Below are 18,258 nucleotides of genomic sequence, written 5' to 3' on the forward strand. Positions count from 1 at the left end.
TGAAAATGTTTGTAAAAAATTATGCAGAAAAGCCAATCCATGCTTTTGTCACTTCTAGAATAGACTATTGAAATGCTCTACTTTCCGGGCTACCCAGATAAAGCACTAAATAAACTTCAGTTAGTGCTAAACACTGCTGCTAAAATCTTGACTAGAACCCCCCCAAAAAAATCATATTACTCCAGTGCTAGCCTCTACATGGGTTTCCTGTTAAGGCTAGGGCTGCTTTCAAGGTTTTACTGCTAACCTACAAAGCATTACATGGGCTTGCTCCTACAATGGTCTGCCTATCCATGTGAAAGACGCAGACTCGGTCTTGACCTTTAAGTCTTCATTGAAGACTCATGTGACTCACCACCTGGATTCGGTCTTACATAGCAAAACTTTTTTACATTGGATAAAAGTAGAGACTCAGAGCTACAAAATGGTATATCATACACTGCATTTGAGGAACAATGTTAAAGTAATTCTGCTTTGAAAGTTGTTGAACTTGTAATCTCACTTTTGAGAAAAACGCATTTGAATGTTTTGGTATCTAGTGAAGAGCTCTTTTGTCAACACCCATTCAGCATTGTTCACACCCTCTTAAGCCTTAGCCCCACCCATCTCGTTTTGCTCTCGGAGCGCACACTTGAGGCTCTGGCCCACGATTTAGTTACCTCTGGATAACATGAAAACAGCCTAACCAGCTCTGCTGGCAACAATTTCATTATGCTTTTTGCACACATGTATTATTACACTGGGCATATTCAAAGGGTGTTGTGCACACGTCACGTAACGTTAGCTTACGAGCCAGCCAGCTAACATTAGCAAGTTTAACAACAAATGAACAGTGCCAACAATGCCACAGTGCTGGGAGCTAACCAACCAGGTTCAATGTTAACTAGATAACGTTTGGCTCTAACAAAGCAACCGGCTCTTGGAAACAAATAATGTCAGCTAGGGAGCCAGCCAGCTAATGTTAACTAGCTAGCTAACAGTACACTTTAGCTAAAGACGTATAGCTAGCTAGGGAAACAATGAACCTAGCTAGGTAAACAACGTTTAAGATCACACATGTTGCGTAACGTTAGCTAATGAGCCAGCCAGCAAACGTTAGCTAGTTAAATAACAATGAACAAAGTGCCAACAATGCCAAAATGCTGGAAGCTAACCAACCAGGTTCAACGTTAGCTAGCTTACATTAGGCTCTAACTAGAAAAGGAAACCGCTCTGGGAAATGAATAATGTCAGCTTGGGAGCCAGCCAGCTGTTAGCTAGCGAACAGTACAATTTAGCTTGAAATGAAACCACTATGTGTCAAAATTAGAAATGTGTAATATCTGAAAATGTCTTACTAGTGCTCTTCCATGCTATCCCTAGGTGGGGTGCATTACTTGAGTGGGTTGAGTCACTGACGTGATCTTCCTGCCCGGGTTGGCGCCCCCATCGGGTTAGCTCCGTGGGGGAGACCTTCAAGGGTTACACTCAGCCTTGTCTCAGGGTAGTAAGTTGGTAGTTTGCAGATATCCCTCTAATTGTGTGAGGGCTGTGCTTTTGCAAAGTGGGTGGGGCTATATCCTGCCTGGTGTCTCCCGACCCCTCCGGTCTCAGCCTCCAGTATCTATGCTGCAATAGTTTATATGTCCGGGGGCTAGGGTCAGCCTGTTATATCTGGAGTATTTGTCCTGTCTTATCTGGTGTCCTGTGTGAATTTAAGTAAGCTCCCTCTAATTCACTATTCTCTCCTGGAGGACCTGAGCTCTGGGACCATGCCTATGGACTACTTAGCCTGATGACTCCTTGCTGTCCCCAGTCCACCTGGTCGTAGTGCTGCTCCAGTTTCAACTGTTCTGCCTGCAGCAATGGAACTACGACCTGTTCACCGGACGTGCTACCTTGTCCCAGACCTGCTGTTTTCGACTCTCTGCTGTTTCGAACGCTGAATGCTCAGCTATGAAAAGCCAACTGCAACCACTGATTATTATTATTTGACCCTGCTGGTCATCTATGAACGTTTGAACATCTTGGCCACGTACTGTTACAATCTCCACCCGTCACAGTCAGAAGAGGACTGGCCACCCCTCAGAGCCTGGTTCCTCTCTAGGTTCCCTGCCTTTCTAGGTAGTTTTTCCTAGCCACCGTGCTTCTACATCTGCATTGCTTTCTGTTTGGGGATTTAGGATGGGTTTCTGTATAGCACTTTGACATTGGCTGATGTAAAAATAGCATTTATAAATACAATTGATTGATTGATACTGTTGATTTTTATTAACACACATTTAACCCCTTTTTCACAGGCACAAAACTACCTTCATACTTCCATTAATTGTTTTAAACCGGTATCGGTTACCTTCAGACGAGTCCTGTGACACAGAGAACACTATCATGTTCATGAGTCTCCCCTTTTCATAGAGTGATCATAATACTTTGTAGGTCAAACCGCTCAGACGCTATAGACGTTTGCGAAGACCGGTTTTCGGGATGTTTTATGGTCTAACAAACACCACTCTAGCACCTTTCACTGCAGATGCAGTCGATTGAAATACATCCAAAGCAAAAAAAAAAAAAAAAAGATCTCAGGCTTAAACTGATTTTGATGGGCATTTTTTAAATTATGTTACTTAGATTGATACACCTGTACATCCATCGACTCGAATGGGTTAAAGGGATATTTCAATGTGGAAAACGTTAATATAGGGGATATTGGCTTGGATTGGTTTTGGGCCCCAAATGCTAAAAGGTTAGTTATGAAGACAGTGGCCAGGTAAACAAAACCAAAGCATGGATTGCTATCTTACCCTGTCTATAGACTGCTTATAGGGGAAGGAAAGCCAAGCCCCGCCCCAGAATCTTGGGCAACCAAGATAGTGAGGATGGTAGCTGACTACAGCCACTCCTATCTGTCATATATTTAATCTGAGCCTTGAGGAAAGTCTTAATCCTCAGGCCTGGTGGGAAGCCAAAGTTATTCCGCTAACCAAGAGTGGTAAAGCGGCCTTTAATGGTTCTAACAGCAGACATATCAGCTTGCTGCCAGCTCTTAGCAAACTGTTGGAAAAAATGGTGTTTGACCAAATACAATGCTATTTCTCTGTAAACAAATTAACAAGACTTTCAGCATGCTTATAGAGAAGGGAACTCAACATGTACTGCACTGACAAAAATGACTGATGATTGGTTGAAAGAAATTGATAATAATAAGATTGTGGGAGCTTTATTGCTCGATTTCAGTGCAACCATTGATATTATTGACCATAACATGTTTTCTTTAATGAAAGCTTCTTTAATGTCAAACATGTAAAGCGTGGTGTACCAGAGGCCAAATATCTAGGCCCTCTACCCTTTTCTATTTTTACCAATAACCTGCCACTGGCATTAATCGAAGCATGTGTGTCCATGTATACTGATGATTCAACCATATAGGCATCAGCAACCACAGATAATTTAGTCACTGAAACCCTTAAAGAGTTGCAATCTGTTTTGGAATGGGTGGCCAAAATGAACTGGTCCTGAACATCTCTAAAACTAAGAGCATTTTATTTGATACAAATCATCACTTAAGTTCTATAGCTCAGCTGATCCAGGTAATGAATGGTGTGGCTGTTGAAGTTAAGGAGACTAAATGTGACCAACCGGCTCGATCTTACAGTACCAGTCAAAAGTTTGGACACAACTACTAATTCAAGGCTTTTTCTTTAACCTGTTGGGGGTAGGGGGCAGTATTTGCACGGCCGGATAAAAAACGTACCCGATTTAATCTGTTTATTACTCCTGCCCAGAAACTAGAATATGCATATAATTATTGGCTTTGGATAGAAAACACCCTAAAGTTTCTAAAACTGTTTGAATGGTGTCTGTGAGTATAACAGAACTCATATGGCAGGCAAAAACCTGAGAAGATTCCTTACAGGAAGTGACCTGTCTGACAAGTTCTTGTTCTTCTTGGCTCTCTTTAATGAAAACTGAGGATCTTTGCTGTAACGTGACACTTCCTAAGGCTCCCATAAGGCGGGAAAAAGCTGAATGATGTAATTCTAGCCACTGGCTGAAAAACATTAGCGCTTTTGGTAAGTGCTCTATCAGAGGACAATGGGACGCAGGCGCATGCACGAGTCGACCCCATGTTTTTATTTTCTCTCTCTTTGAACATAAACACGCTTTCCCGGTCGGAATATTATCGCTTTTTTACGAGAAAAATTGCATAAAAATGGATTTTAAACAGCGGTTGACATGCTTCGAAGTACGGTAATGGAATATTTAGAATTTCTTTGTCACGAAATGCGTCGTGCGCGTCACCCTTCTTTACCATTCGGATAGTGTCTTGAACGCACGAACAAAACGCCGCTATTTGGATATAACTATGGATTGTTTTGAACCAAACCAACATTTGTTATTGAAGTAGAAGTCCTGGGAGTGCATTCTGACGAAGAACAGCAAAGGTAATAACATTTTTCTTATAGTAAATCTGACTTTGGTGAGTGCTAAACTTGGTGGGTGTCTAAATAGCTAGCCCTGTGATGCCTGGGCTATCTACTCAGAATATTGTAAAATGTGTTTTCACCGAAAAGCTATTTTAAAATCGGACATAGCGAGTGCATAGAGGAGTTCTGTATCTATAATTCTTAAAATAATTATGTTTTTTGTGAACGTTTATCGTGAGTAATTTAGTAAATTCACCAGAAGTTTGAATGATGTCTGTGAGTATAAGAGAACTCAAATGGCAGGCAAAAACTGAGAAAAATCCTACCAGGAAGTGGAAATCTGATGCGTGGAATCTTTCCAAGTCATTGCCTATCTAACACACAGTGACTAAGGATTCATTTAGCACTTCCTAAGGCTTCCACTAGTTGTCAACAGTCTTTAGAACCTTGTTTCAGCCTTTTGCAGTGAACAGAGAGCGAACAAGAAGGCTGGGAAGTTGTTGACTCAGGGAAGGACATCAGTTACATTTACATTTAAGTCATTTAGCAGACGCTCTTATCCAGAGCGACTTACAAATTGGTGCATTCACCTTATGATATCCAGTGGAACAACCACTTTACAATAGTGCATCTAAATATTTTAAGGGGGGGTTAGAAGGATTACTTTATCCTATCCTAGGTATTCCTTAAAGAGGTTCATTGGTGCACACTCACATGAGGTAGCTGTGTTCCATGACGTATTTCTTGACATTGGAATCGTCCGGTTGGAATATTATTGAAGCTTGACGTTAAAAAGGCCCTAAAGATTGATGCTTTACAATGTTTGACATGTTTCAATGAACGGAAATATAACTTTTTTTTACTTTTCGTCATGACATTTTCCGCGAGCTTCCTACATTTGTAGCTAACTGAACGCGCAAACAACAAGGAGCTATTAGGACATAAATTATGGACTTTATCGAACAATACAACATTTATTGTGGACCTGGGATTCCTGGAAGTGCCTTCTGATGAAGATCATCAAAGGTAAGTGAATATTTCTAATGCTATTTATGATTTTAGATGACTCCAAAATGTCAGGTATCTGTATTGCCTAGTGTATTTTTCTGAGCACAGTACTCAGATTGCAAAGTGTGCTTTCCCCGTGAAGCTTTTTTTTAAATCTGTCACAGCGGTTGCATAAAGGAGATGCTAATCTATAATTCTTTGAATAACAGTTTAATATTTTATCAATATTTATGAGTATTTTAGTAAATTGTTGAGCTGATTCACCGGCAGTATTGGAGGCAAAATATTTTCTGAACATCACTCGCCAATGTAAAATGATGTTTTTGGATATAAATATGAACTTTATCTAACAAAAAATGCATGTATTGTGTAACATGATGTCCTAGGAGTGTCATCTGATGAAGATCGTTAAAGGTTAGTACTTCATTTAGCTGTGTTTTGGGTTTTTGTGATGCATCTAGTTGCTTGGAAAATGGCTGTGTGGTTATTTTTGTCTATTTACTCTCCTAACATAATCTAATGTTTTGCTTCGCTGTAAAGCCTTTTTGAAATCGGACAACGTGGTTCGATTCAGGAGAAGTGCATCTTTAAAATGGTGTAAAATAGTCGTATGTTTGAGAAATTGAAATTATTAGATTTGTGGTTTTGAATTTGGCACACTGATTTTTCACTGGCTATTGTCAAACTCGTCGTATGAAGTTAATAGCTTTAGCCCCGCCCATCCTTTAATGATTCACGTGAGGCTATGTACTTAACCAAACATTTCAAGACTAAACGCTGGTTTATTCTACGGGTGTGTTCATAAATTTAATCTGGAGTGCCAGAGTGTGCTCTGGGCATTCGTAAACTCAGAGCATTGTCAGATTTGCCATTCGTAAATTCAGACTGTTTTGCTCTCGGAGCGTTCAGAGCGCACACTGGACGCTCATGACGAAAAGTAGGGTTGATCTGTGCATTCTGACCTAACAGCAGCAGTCGAGCACCCAAGCAAATGGGATAACGTTGGCTAGCTTGCTAGCTACTTCCAGACACAAATGAAAGAACATCTTACTCACCCTAGCAAAATGTAGCTAGCTAGACTCTCTTACCCGTATACATGGATGGACGCTTCTCCCTCTCTGTCACGGATACCATGGTTGCCCTTAGTTTGAAGATGTAATCCGGAGACAGGTGTTATATACAATAGCCTTTTGTGTGTTCCCTTTTTGACTCGGTCTACATATTTGCAATCAAATGGCAGAATTTTCTGTATCTCCTTAGCTATCATGCTATAATTCCATTGATTTCAAAACAAAAGTGTTGCTCTCCTCCAGAAAGTGGAGAGCAACACTTATGCAGTTCTACTACGTGATATCAAAAAAAAAAAAAAAGCTGCATTAGAAAGGATTACCTAAGCATGCTACATGGCAGACCAATCTCAACTCATCTCTCGGCATGTCCAGCCCACTCATTATCTCAGCCAATCCTGGCTAGCGGGAAGGATGCTGACTTTTTCCATGGCTAAACCAACTAGGCTCGTAATTTAACAATTTTATTTATAGTTACAGGTGGCATACAAGTTTGTTATTAAGCCACATGAAAGTTCACGTGTTCCAGAAGGCAGTTCTCCAAAAAACACATTTTCATAAAAATAAAAAAAAGGACCTGTGAAGTAGTGACGCACGCCTAGTTGCCTGAAACGAGTCACAAATTACTTGCCGTTACCTTGGATTGTAAACTGTCAACGTCAAAACATATAGATGCAACGGTTGTAAAGATGGGGAGAGGTCTGTCCGTAATAAAGAGATGCTCTGCTTTTTTTACACCACACTCGCAAGAAGGAAGATCTGCAGGCACTAGTTTTGTCTTATCTTGATCATTGTCGAGTTGTGTGGTCGAGTGCTGCAACGAAAGACCTAGTTAAGCTGCAGGGGGCCAAGAGAGGCATGTCTTGCTCTTCATTGTAATCAGAGCGCTGATATAAATACTATGCATACTAACACTTTTTATAAGAAACATTAATGTGTTGAAAATCCAAAATTGTTTGCATAGTAAACTTACACACAGCTCTGACACACACACCAGACATGCCACCAGGGGTCTTTTCACAGTCCCCAAATCCAGAACAAATTCAAGAAAGCGTACAGTATTGTCATGACGTTGCCCTCTTTGGGTTTTCTATGTACCATCCACCTACCTCCCCCTACTCAGGCCCTGTGAGAGAGGTCGTAAATTCCGAAGAAAATGTCCCGCCTCATGGCCACAGTATACAGAGTGGGTTTCATAGAAAGAACCCAGGAATTCTTCCACCTCACAGGACTGGAGAACCGAACAACATTTATGTTCTGGAGAAGGTATAAAAGATCGATGAAGAATCCAGCTACGAACTGGTCCGTTTGGTCCAATTTTGTGAAACTCATGAGAGACAATACGGCCATATTACCATGGCTCTGTTTATATCATAGCCTCAGTTGTGAGACTTACATCTAATGGTTGTATAAAATTAATTGTATTTTCTGTTTAAAGTTTTACCAAGTCATCAGCACGCCCCCAGGGACACAGACAGGACCTGGCGTCATGAGCCTTCCTTTTTCTGTATTCCGAATATAAATCCCACCCAGGGTTTCTATCACCAGACCAGCTTACCTCGAGAAGAGAGGGCCAAGGTTTGACCATGCATTCCTCGTTCTGAACTTTAACCATACCACGTGGCTAAACTACGTGACTAGACTATTGAAACCGACAGAATAATAACAAGTCTTTGATATTAATTACTAGTCTGCAGCTAGGAATTCGGTATCATTGAACGCGAAGACCGACGAAACAGCCGTCCTATAACGACATTAATGAATGTCACTTTGAAATAGCCATTCTAACCGAGAGAGAGAGAGAGAACGCGAGGACAAAACTCTCCAACAGAACGGAACTTTTCAACAAAGATACCGACGACGCACTGAGCGTATATATATATATATATATATATATATATATATATATATATATATATATATATATATCTCGATTGCAATTGTTCCCGAATGAGTGAGCGTTCATGTGCAAAGGTTTAGCATTTCAATTGTTAATATTTATCAACTCTGTAGTGACTTCTCAGCTGACCCACACTCCCCTTTTGTCTAATAAATTATTTTAAGACAATTGATGTATGGATGACTCATAGTGAAGACTGGGTTCGTGCAGATAACCAACAATTTACGATGTTTGGAATGAGACTGGCAAGGTAAATAACACATCATTAATCAGAAGACTCAGATCAGATAGTATGATATCTGAAAGTTATATTAGGAAAATTAGAACTTTGTAATATGAATATTTTCCTTGGTGCCCCGACCTCCTAGTTAATTACAGTTACACGATTAATCAGTTTAATCGCATAATAATAATTAGAGAGTTATTTGATAAACATGTCTTTTGTTTTAATTACGCCAGACACGACAGTATTATATAGAGCCATTATTGCATAGAACACCATCTCATATTACTGAAATAAACTGCAAACCTTGTTTAAAAAAATAGATAAAGCAACACCCCATGGCACATCGCCTCTCCCCTATTTGACCTATATAGTTTGTGTGTATGTATTGATATGTAGACTACGTGTGCCTTTAAAAAAAAAATGTTTTTTTATAAAGTTCTGTCCTTGAGCTGTTCTTGTCTATTAATGTTGTGTATTGTTTCATGTTTTGTGTGGACCCCAGGAAGAGTAGCTGCTGCGTTTGCAACAGCTAATGGAGATCCTAACAAAATACCCAATAACACTTTGTATTTAGGACAAATCGTCAATTGCTTTGCCACATTTTTTGAAGTATTATTTTAGTGCCTTGTTGCAAAAGGATGCATGTTTTGGAATATTTTTATTCTGTACAGGCTTCCTTTTCACTCTGTAATTTTGGTTTGTTTTGTGGAGTAACTACAATGTTGTTGATCCATCCTCAGTTTTGTCCTATCACTGTTATTAAAGTCGCTAACTTTTTTAAAGTCACAATTGGCCTCATAGTGAATTCCAGTTTGCTGTATCTTTGTAATGGATGCCTGTATCTTTGTAATAACTAAGTGTATTGATCCCTTGTCTTTGTGGTTGAATCTGTGCTTGAAATTTACCGCTCGACTGAGGGACCTTACCGATAATTGTTTGTGTAGGGTACAGAGATGAGGTAGTCATTCCAACAAAACCGAAAATATTATTGCACATAGTGAGTCAATGCAATTTACTATGTGACTTGTTAAGTTCATTTTTACTCCCAAACTTATTTAGGCTTGCCATAAATGGGTTGAATACTTGACTCAAGACCTTTCAGCTTTCATGTTTAATTAATTTGCTAAAATTTCAAAAAACATAATTCCACTTTGACATTATAGGGTATTATGTGTAGGCCAGTGACAAAAAAACTCAATTTAATCCATTTTAAATTCAGGAAAAAGTCAAGTGGTGTGAATACTTTCTGAAGTCACAGGTTAGCTAAGTTAACTATATTATGAACACAACTCATCTGCTGTTAATAGCAGAATATGACTTGAGAGCAATTGTAATGACAGTCCCAAGAGTCTCCTGATTAGCAAGGATTAGTCTGTGTTTAATTTAATTGCGTATTAAAAAGACAATTTGATATCGGGAGGGGTTTTCTCGAGCTTCCTAGAAAAATGCTACCGAGGTAGCAACAGCAACCAAGGGGATGGGGCTTAGCGAAGGGTACATTCCTTTAACTATTTTTATTGAAAGACCTTTATGACCTATGGCTATTTGATATGTGGCCAGAAGACACTCCTCAAAACAAAGTCTTCCTCTTGTGATCAAACACCACTGAGGAAGAGATCAAAGAGGAAGCAGGAAGTGAGTAATAGGAAGTGTCCGGGGGACCTACCTGAATGGTGGAAGCCACAGCTAACCTGCACTGCTCTCATCTCGCAGTCGAAGCGCACCGCCCCCGGGGGATAAGTGGTAATCTTACTGGCGTCCTTTTCCCCTCGCTCACTGTTCCCGTCTGCAAAGGCAAACAGGCCATCAGTCAGGTAGACAGAGGGAAGGAGGAAGCAGGGAGGAGAGGGGGGGGGTTAAGAAAGATGGAGAGAACTCTGTTGGTAGCGTCAGAGATGGGTGTCTCAGGATCGGAACAACAGTCCTGGAGCAAGAAAGAGAGGGAAGCTGGAAGGAGCAAGTGATTCTGAGAAAAAAAGGGAGAAAAGTAAGGGCAATGAAGTCATGCAAAAAGAAGATAGAAATAAGGTAAAAACTGTCCAAATGTGAGTTTGGGGTGTCAATGACTTTCATAGGGGTCCTATTGTTTCAGAGGTCATAATGGCGGGTGAGAGGAACCAGGTGGATGAACGCCCATGCATTAGTGATCATAGAACAGTGTTTCTCAACCCCATTTTATACCAAGGACTGACATGTTATGGTCTTCCTCTTTTTATACTGAACAAAAATATAACATACAACAATTTCAAAGATTTTACTGAGTTACAGTTCTTATAAAGAAATCAGTCAATTGAAATAAATTAATTGGGCACTAATCTACGAATTTCACGTGAATGGAAATGTACATATGCATATTTTGGTCAGACACATAAAAATTGAGAAATAAGAATAGAAAATATGAAATAAAGTACGTAAGTAAGCATACTAAATACAGGAAAATATTTAAAAAGTCAGTTCCAATACCATATTTAAATGTGTAGGGATACTGGAGTGATGGAGGTAAATATGTGTAGGGGTAAGGGGATTAGGCAACAGGGTATAAGATAAACAGAGTAGCAGTAGCTTGTACGCGAGTGGGTGAGTGGCAGTATAAAATAATGTACATATGTGCAAGTGAGAAAATTGAGTGTTTGTGTGTTGGAGTGACAGTATTTGTGAGTGTGCATAGACACAGTGCAAAGACTTAAATAAAAAGGTAAATAAAAGATAGGTTTACTCCGATAGTCCCGTGTATCTATTTGGTTAGCTATTTATTCGTCATTTTTCTTGAAGCTGTTCAAGCAACTGTTGGTGTCAGGATTGATGCACTGGTACCTCTTGCCATGCAGCAGCAGAGAAAATAGTCTACGGCTTGGGCGGTTGGAGTCTGAATTTTTCAGGCCTTCTTTTCATACCGCCTGATATAGAGGTCCTGGATGGCAGGGAGCCCAGTGATGTACTGGGCTGTCCACATAACCCTCTGTAGTGCCATGCGATCGAGGGCAAAACTATTGCCATACCAAGAAGTGATGCAGTCAGTCAATATGCTCTCAATGGCACAGCAGTAGAACCTTTTGAGGATTTGAGGGCCAACGCCAAACTGTTTACACCTTCTGAAGGGGAAGAGGCACTGTCGCCCCTTCATCACTACTGTGCATGTGTTTGGACCATTTTAAGTCTTTAGTTATTTGGACACCGAGGAACATGAGGCTTTCTAGCTGCTCCACTGCTGCCATGTTGATGTGGATGGGGGCGTACTTGTTCCCCAGTTTCCTGTAGTCCACGATCAGCTCCTTGGTCTTGCTGACATTGAGATGTTGTTTCTCTGCCATCACACTGCCAGGTCACTGACCTCCTCCCTGCAGGCTAACTCAGTCACCAATGATCAGGCCTACCACCGTCGTGTCGTCAGCAAACTTGATAACGGCGTTGGAGTCGTGCGTGGCCACACAGTCCTGGGTGAACAGCACAGGAGGGGACTAAGCACACAACCCTGTGGGATCCCTGTGTTAAGGGTTAACGTGGCAGAGGTGATGTTGCCTAACCTCACCCCCTGGGGTCGGCCCATCAGGAATTCCAGGATTCAGTTGCAGAGAGAGGTGTTCAGACACAGAGTCCTAAGCTTGGTGACGAGCTTGGAGGGGACAATTCTGTAGTCAATGAATAGCATTCTCACTTAAGTACTCAAATAAAATACAATTGTATTTGACACAAGCGTTGAAAACAGGTGTAGACCGTGAAATACTTACAAGCCCTTAACCAACAATAGAGTAAAGAAAAATACAAAAAAAAAAAGGAATAAAAGTAACAAATAATTAAAGAGCAATAGTGAGGCTATACAGTCGTGGCCAAAAGTTTGGAGAATGACACAAATATTAATTTCCACAAAGTTTGCTGCATCAGTGTGTTTAGATATTTTTGTCAGATGTTACTATGGAATGTTGAAGTATAATTACAAGCATTACATAAGTGTCAAAGGCTTTTATTGACAATTACATGAAGTTGATGCAAAGAGTCAATATTTGCAGTGTTGACCCTTCTTTTTCAAGACCTCTGCAATCCGCCCTGGCATGCTGACAATTAACTTCTGGGCCACAGTTTTTGTTTGTCCACCCACCTCTTGAGGATTGACCACAAGTTCTCAATGGGATTAAGGTCTGGGGAGTTTCCTGGCCATGGACCCAAAATATTGATGTTTTGTTCCCCGAGCCACTTAGTTATCACTTTTGCCTTATGGCAAGTTGCTCCATCATGCTGGAAAAGGCATTGTTCGTCACCAAACTGTACCTGGATGGTTGAGAGAAGTTGCACTCGGAGGATATGTTGGTACCATTCTTTATTCATGGCTGTGTTCTTAGACAAAATTGTGAGTGAGCACACTCGCTTGCCTGAGAAGCAACACCACACATGAATGGTCTCAGGATGCTTCACTGTTGGCATGACACAGGACTGATGGTAGCGCTGACCTTGTCTTCTCCGGACAAGCTTTTTTCCGGATGCCCCAAACAATCGGAAAGGGGATTCATCAGAGAAAATGACTACCCCAGTCCTCAGCAGTCCAATCCCTGTACCTTCTGCAGAATATCAGTCTGTCCCTGATGTTTTTCCTGGAGAGAAGTGGCTTCTTTGCTGCCCTTCTTGACACCAGGCCATCCTCCAAAAGTCTTTGCCTCACTGTGCGTGCAGATGCACTCACACCGGCCTGCAGCCATTCCTGAGCAAGCTCTGTACTGGTGGTGCCCCGATCCCGCAGCTGAATCAACTTTAGGAGACGGTCCTGGCGCTTGCTGGACTTTCTTGAGTGCCCTGAAGCCTTCTTCACAACAATTGAACCACTCTCCTTGAAGTTCTTGATTATCAGATAAATGGTTGATTTAGGTGCAATCTTACTGGCAGCGATATCCATGCCTGTGAAGCCCTTTTTGTGCAAAGCAATGATGACGGCACGTGTTTCCTTGCAGGTAACCATGGCTGACAGAGGAAGAACAATTATTCCAAGCACCACCCTCCTTTTGAAGCTTCCAGTCTGTTATTCAAACTCAATCAGCATGACAGAGTAATCTCCAGCCTTGTCCTCGTCAACACTCACACCTGTGTTAACGAGAGAATCACTGGCATGATGTCAGCTGGTCCTATTGTGGCAGGGCTGAAATGCAGCGGAAATGTTTTAGGGGGATTCGGTTCATTTGCATGGCAAAGAGGGACTTTGCAATTAATTGCAATTCATCTGATCACTCCTCATAACATTCTGGAGTATATGCAAATTGCCATCATACAAACTGAGGCAGCAGACTTTGTGAAAATTAATATTTGTGTCATTCTCAAAACTTTTGGCCACGACTGTATACAAGGGGTACCGGTTAGTCAAGGTAATTGAGATAACATGTACATGTAGGTAGAGTTATTAAAGTGACTATGCATAGATAATTACAGAGTAGCAGCAGCGTCAAAGAGCGGGGGCAATGCAAATAGTCTGGGAAGCTATTTCATAATATGTTCAGGAGTCTTATGGCTTGGGGGTAGAAGCCGTTTAGAAGCATTTTGGACCTAAACTTGGTGCTCTGGTACTGTTTGCTGTGCGGTAGCGGAGAGAACAGGGGTGGCAGATGGCCTAGTGGGCCAGTAACTGAAAGGTTGCTAGATCGAATTCCCGAACAGACACTGCCCCAAGGCCGTCATTGTAATTAAGACTTTGTTCTCAACTGACTTGCCTAGTTAAATAAAAGGTTAAAGAAAAAATAATTTAAAATACATTTAAAAAAAACAGTCTATGACTAGGGTGGCTGGAGTCTGACAATTTTTAGGGCCTTCCTCTGACACCGCCTGATATAGAGGTCCTGGATGGCCGGAAGCTTGGCACCAGTGATGTACTGGGCCGTATACACTACCGTCTGTAGTGCCTTGCGGTCAGAGGTCGAGCAATTGCCATACCAGGCGGTGATGTAACGGGTCAGGATGCTCTCGATGGTGCAGCTATAGAATTTTTGAGGATCTGAGGACACATACCAAATCTTTTTGGTCTCCTGGGGGGAATAGGCTTTGTCGTGCCCTCTTCATGACTGTCTTAGTGTGTTTGGACCATGATAGTTTGTTGGTTAGGTGGACACCCAAGGAACTTGAAGATCTCAACCTGTTCCACTACAGCCTGTCGATGAGAATGGGGGCGTGCTCGGTCCTCCTTTTCCTGTAGTCCACAATCATCTCCTTTGTCTTGATCACATTGAGTGAGAGGTTGTTGTCCTTGTACCACACGGTCAGGTCTCTGATTTCCTCCCTATAGGCTGTATCGTCGTTGATCAGGCCTACCACTGTTGTGTCATGGGCAAACTTAACGGTGGTAAAAGAGTCGTGCCTGGCCGTGCAGTCATGAGTGAACAGTGAGCAGAGGAGAGGACTGAACACGCATCCCTGAGGGGCCCCATTGTTGAGGATGAGCGTGGCGGATGTGTTGTTACCTACCCTTACCACCTGGGGGCGTCCCGTCAGGAAGTCCAGGATCCAGTTGCAGAGAGAGGTGTTTAGTCCCAGGGTCCTCAGCTTAGGGATGAGCTTTGAGGGCAGTACGGTGTTGAATGCTGAGCTGTAGCCCATGAATAGCATTCTCACTTAGGTGTTCCTTTTGTCCAGGTGTGAAAGGGCAGTGTTGAGTGCAATAGAGATTGCATCATCTGGATCTGTTGGGGCGGTATGCAAATTGGAGTGGGTCTAGGGTTTCTGGGATAAGGGTGTTGATGTGAGCCATGACCAGCCTTTCAAAGCACTTCATGGCTACAGACATGAGTGCTACGGGTCGGTAGTCATTTAGGCAGGTTACCCTAGTGTTCTTGGGCACAAGGACTATGGTGGTCTGCTTAAAACATGTTGGAATTACAGACTCGGTTAGGGACAGGTTAAAAATATCAGTGAAAACACTTGCCAGTTGGTCAGCGCACACTCGGAGTAGAAGTCCAGATAATCCATCTGGACTTGCGGCTTTGTGAATGTTGACCTGTTTAAAAGGTCTTACATTGGCTGCAGAGAGCATGATTACACAGTCGTCAGGAACAGCTGATGCTATCATGCATGTTTCAGTGTTACTTGCCTCGAAGCGAGCATAGAAGTAATTTAGCTTGTCTAGAGTAAATCCCACTCATCAGACTCATTAAATAAAAATTATTCGTCCAATTCAAGGTGAGTAATCGCTGTTCTGATGTCTAGAAGCTCTTTTCGGTCATAAGAGAAGGTAGCAGCACCATTATGTACAAAAAAGTTAAACAACGCGAAAAAAATAACAAAATAGCACAGTTGGTTAAGAGCCCATAAAACAGCAGCCATCCTCTCCGGCGCCAATATCCCTGTCCTCTTATCTCGGTGGGTGAGGAATTGAGATTGTGTCATCTATTAATCTGTTGGGGCAGTACGCAAGTTAGAGTGGGTCTAGGGTGGCTGGGATGGTGGAGTTAATGTGTGCCATAACCAGCCTGTCAAAGCACTTCATGAATTCAGAAGTGAGAGCTACAGGGGGGTAGTATTTGTGGCATGAAGCCTTAGAGTTCTTAGGACCCGGAATGATTGTGGTCATTTTAAAAACATGTGGCGATTACAGAATAGGACAAGGAGAGATTGAAAAATGACCATGAATATGCCTACCAGCTGTTCTGCGCATGCTCTGAGAATGCGCCCTGGAATACCATCGGGACGCCTGGACCTGCAGGTGTTGACCTGATTAAAGACCCTTCTCAGGTCGGCCTCGGAGACCGAGATCACCCAGTCCTCTGGGTTGGTGACGGCCCTCACACTCAGCTTGATGTTGTAGTAAGGAAATTAGAAAATCGAAATAAATGCATTCGGCCCTTATCTATATATTTCACATGACTGGGAATATAGATATGCATCTGTTGGTAACAGATACCTGTGGATCAGAAAACCAGTCAGTATGTGGTGACCACCATTTGCCTCATGCAGCGCATCACATCTCCTTCGCATTGAGTTGAGGCTGTTGATTGTGGCCTGTGGAATGCTGTCACACTTCAATGGCTGTGCGAAGTTTTTGGATATGGGTGGGAACTGGAACATGTTGTCGTACACGTCGAACCAGAGCATCTCAAACATGCTCAACGCGTTCAATGCGTGACATGTCCGGTGAGTATGCAGGCCATGTCCGGTGAGTATGCAGGCCATTTTCAGCTTCCAGGAATTGTGTACAGATCCTTGTGACATGGGGCCGTGCATTATCATGCTGAAACATGAGGTGATGGCGGTGGATGAATGGCACGACATTGGGCCTCAAGATCTTGTCACGGTATCGCTGTGCATTCAAATTGCCATCGATAAAATGCAATTGTGTTTGTTGTCCATAGCTTATGCCTGCCCATACCATAACCCCACTGCCACCATGGGGCACTCTTTTCACAACGTTAACATAAGCAAACCGCTCTCCCACATGATGCCATTCACGTGGTCTGCGGTGGAGGCCGGCTGGACCTACTGCCAAATTCTCTAAAACGACATTGGAGGCGGCTTACGGTAGAGCATTCAATTTCCTAACAACAGCTGTTGTGGACTTTCCTGCAGTCAGCATGCCAACTGCACACTCCCTCAAAACTAGAAACATCTGTGGCATTGTGTTGTGTGACAAAACTGCACATTTTAGAGTGGCCTTTTATTGTCCCCAGCACAAGGTGCACCTGTGTAACAATCATGCTGTTTAGCTTCTTGATATGTCACAACTGTCAGGTGGATGGATTATCTTGGCAAAGGAGAAATGCTCACTAACAGGGACATAAACAAATTTGTGCACAAAATTTGAGAGAAAAACGCTTATGTATGGAACATTTCTGGGATATTTTATTTCAGCTCATGAAACAACAGTTAACATGTTGCATTAATATTTTTGTTCAGTATTTAAATTAACAAGTGAACTAACTGCTGGATTAGTCAGCATATACCTCACAGACTTACGCATGTCCATGGACCAGGGTTCACTAGATGGAAACTATAAAAGGAACATTTTCTTTTCACCTCAAGAGGGGTGCAAATTTGGGTACACGATCACACCCTCTCCCCTTGATGCTTTACCTTTATAACAGCATTATATCCTATATTTAACTAAGTGACATGCTATAGAAAATCCATCTTCCCTCAGTATTTTCTATTCAGTGTCAATACCTACACTCTCAACCTCACAAACATCAACTGTGGGGTGGAAGAGGGAAATATCCTAGTATATAATAATCCTAATGGTTTAACAAGTGTGACATACTAATCTCGATTAAGAATAGTCTCTTTCACATCTTCCATCTGCACTTTCCTCTAAAACGTAGTTTATTGCATCAAATATAACCACAGGGCACCGACACCATCTATTTATACCGATTAGTGACTATCCATGGAGGATATTTCAAATGTACCCTGTTCAGATATAAAAGTACTTAATTCTTTCATTTATGGCTATAAATACTCAATTGAAATCCTATGCTGACGTCTGGGATGACATGAAATTAGCACAATTGGTATCAAAAGTCGATCTGTCACATCTTCTCTCTGATCTACCTATCCCATAATTGTCGAGACGCTATGACAACGCCTGCTGTTTCACCTGCATTAATTCTGGTGTCAGACGACGGCCATTGAAAGAAAAATCTACGCTCCTGCTTAGAGCTTGTTGTTCAATCGAGTTAGACTGATATTGATTTT

General features: G+C 41.9%; 1 protein-coding gene across 1 annotated transcript in view; it reads right to left on the bottom strand.

Moving 5' to 3' along the window:
* LOC100380858 (E3 ubiquitin-protein ligase MYCBP2) overlaps positions 1-18,258 on the bottom strand; it is a 356,005-nt gene that overhangs the window by 193,668 nt on the left and 144,079 nt on the right. The window contains 1 exon segment of the mRNA XM_045707688.1: positions 10,271-10,390. Coding sequence (XP_045563644.1) covers positions 10,271-10,390 — 120 coding nt within the window.

This window comes from Salmo salar, chromosome ssa25 (genome assembly GCF_905237065.1).
Source record: "Salmo salar chromosome ssa25, Ssal_v3.1, whole genome shotgun sequence".
Lineage (NCBI taxonomy): Eukaryota > Metazoa > Chordata > Actinopteri > Salmoniformes > Salmonidae > Salmo > Salmo salar.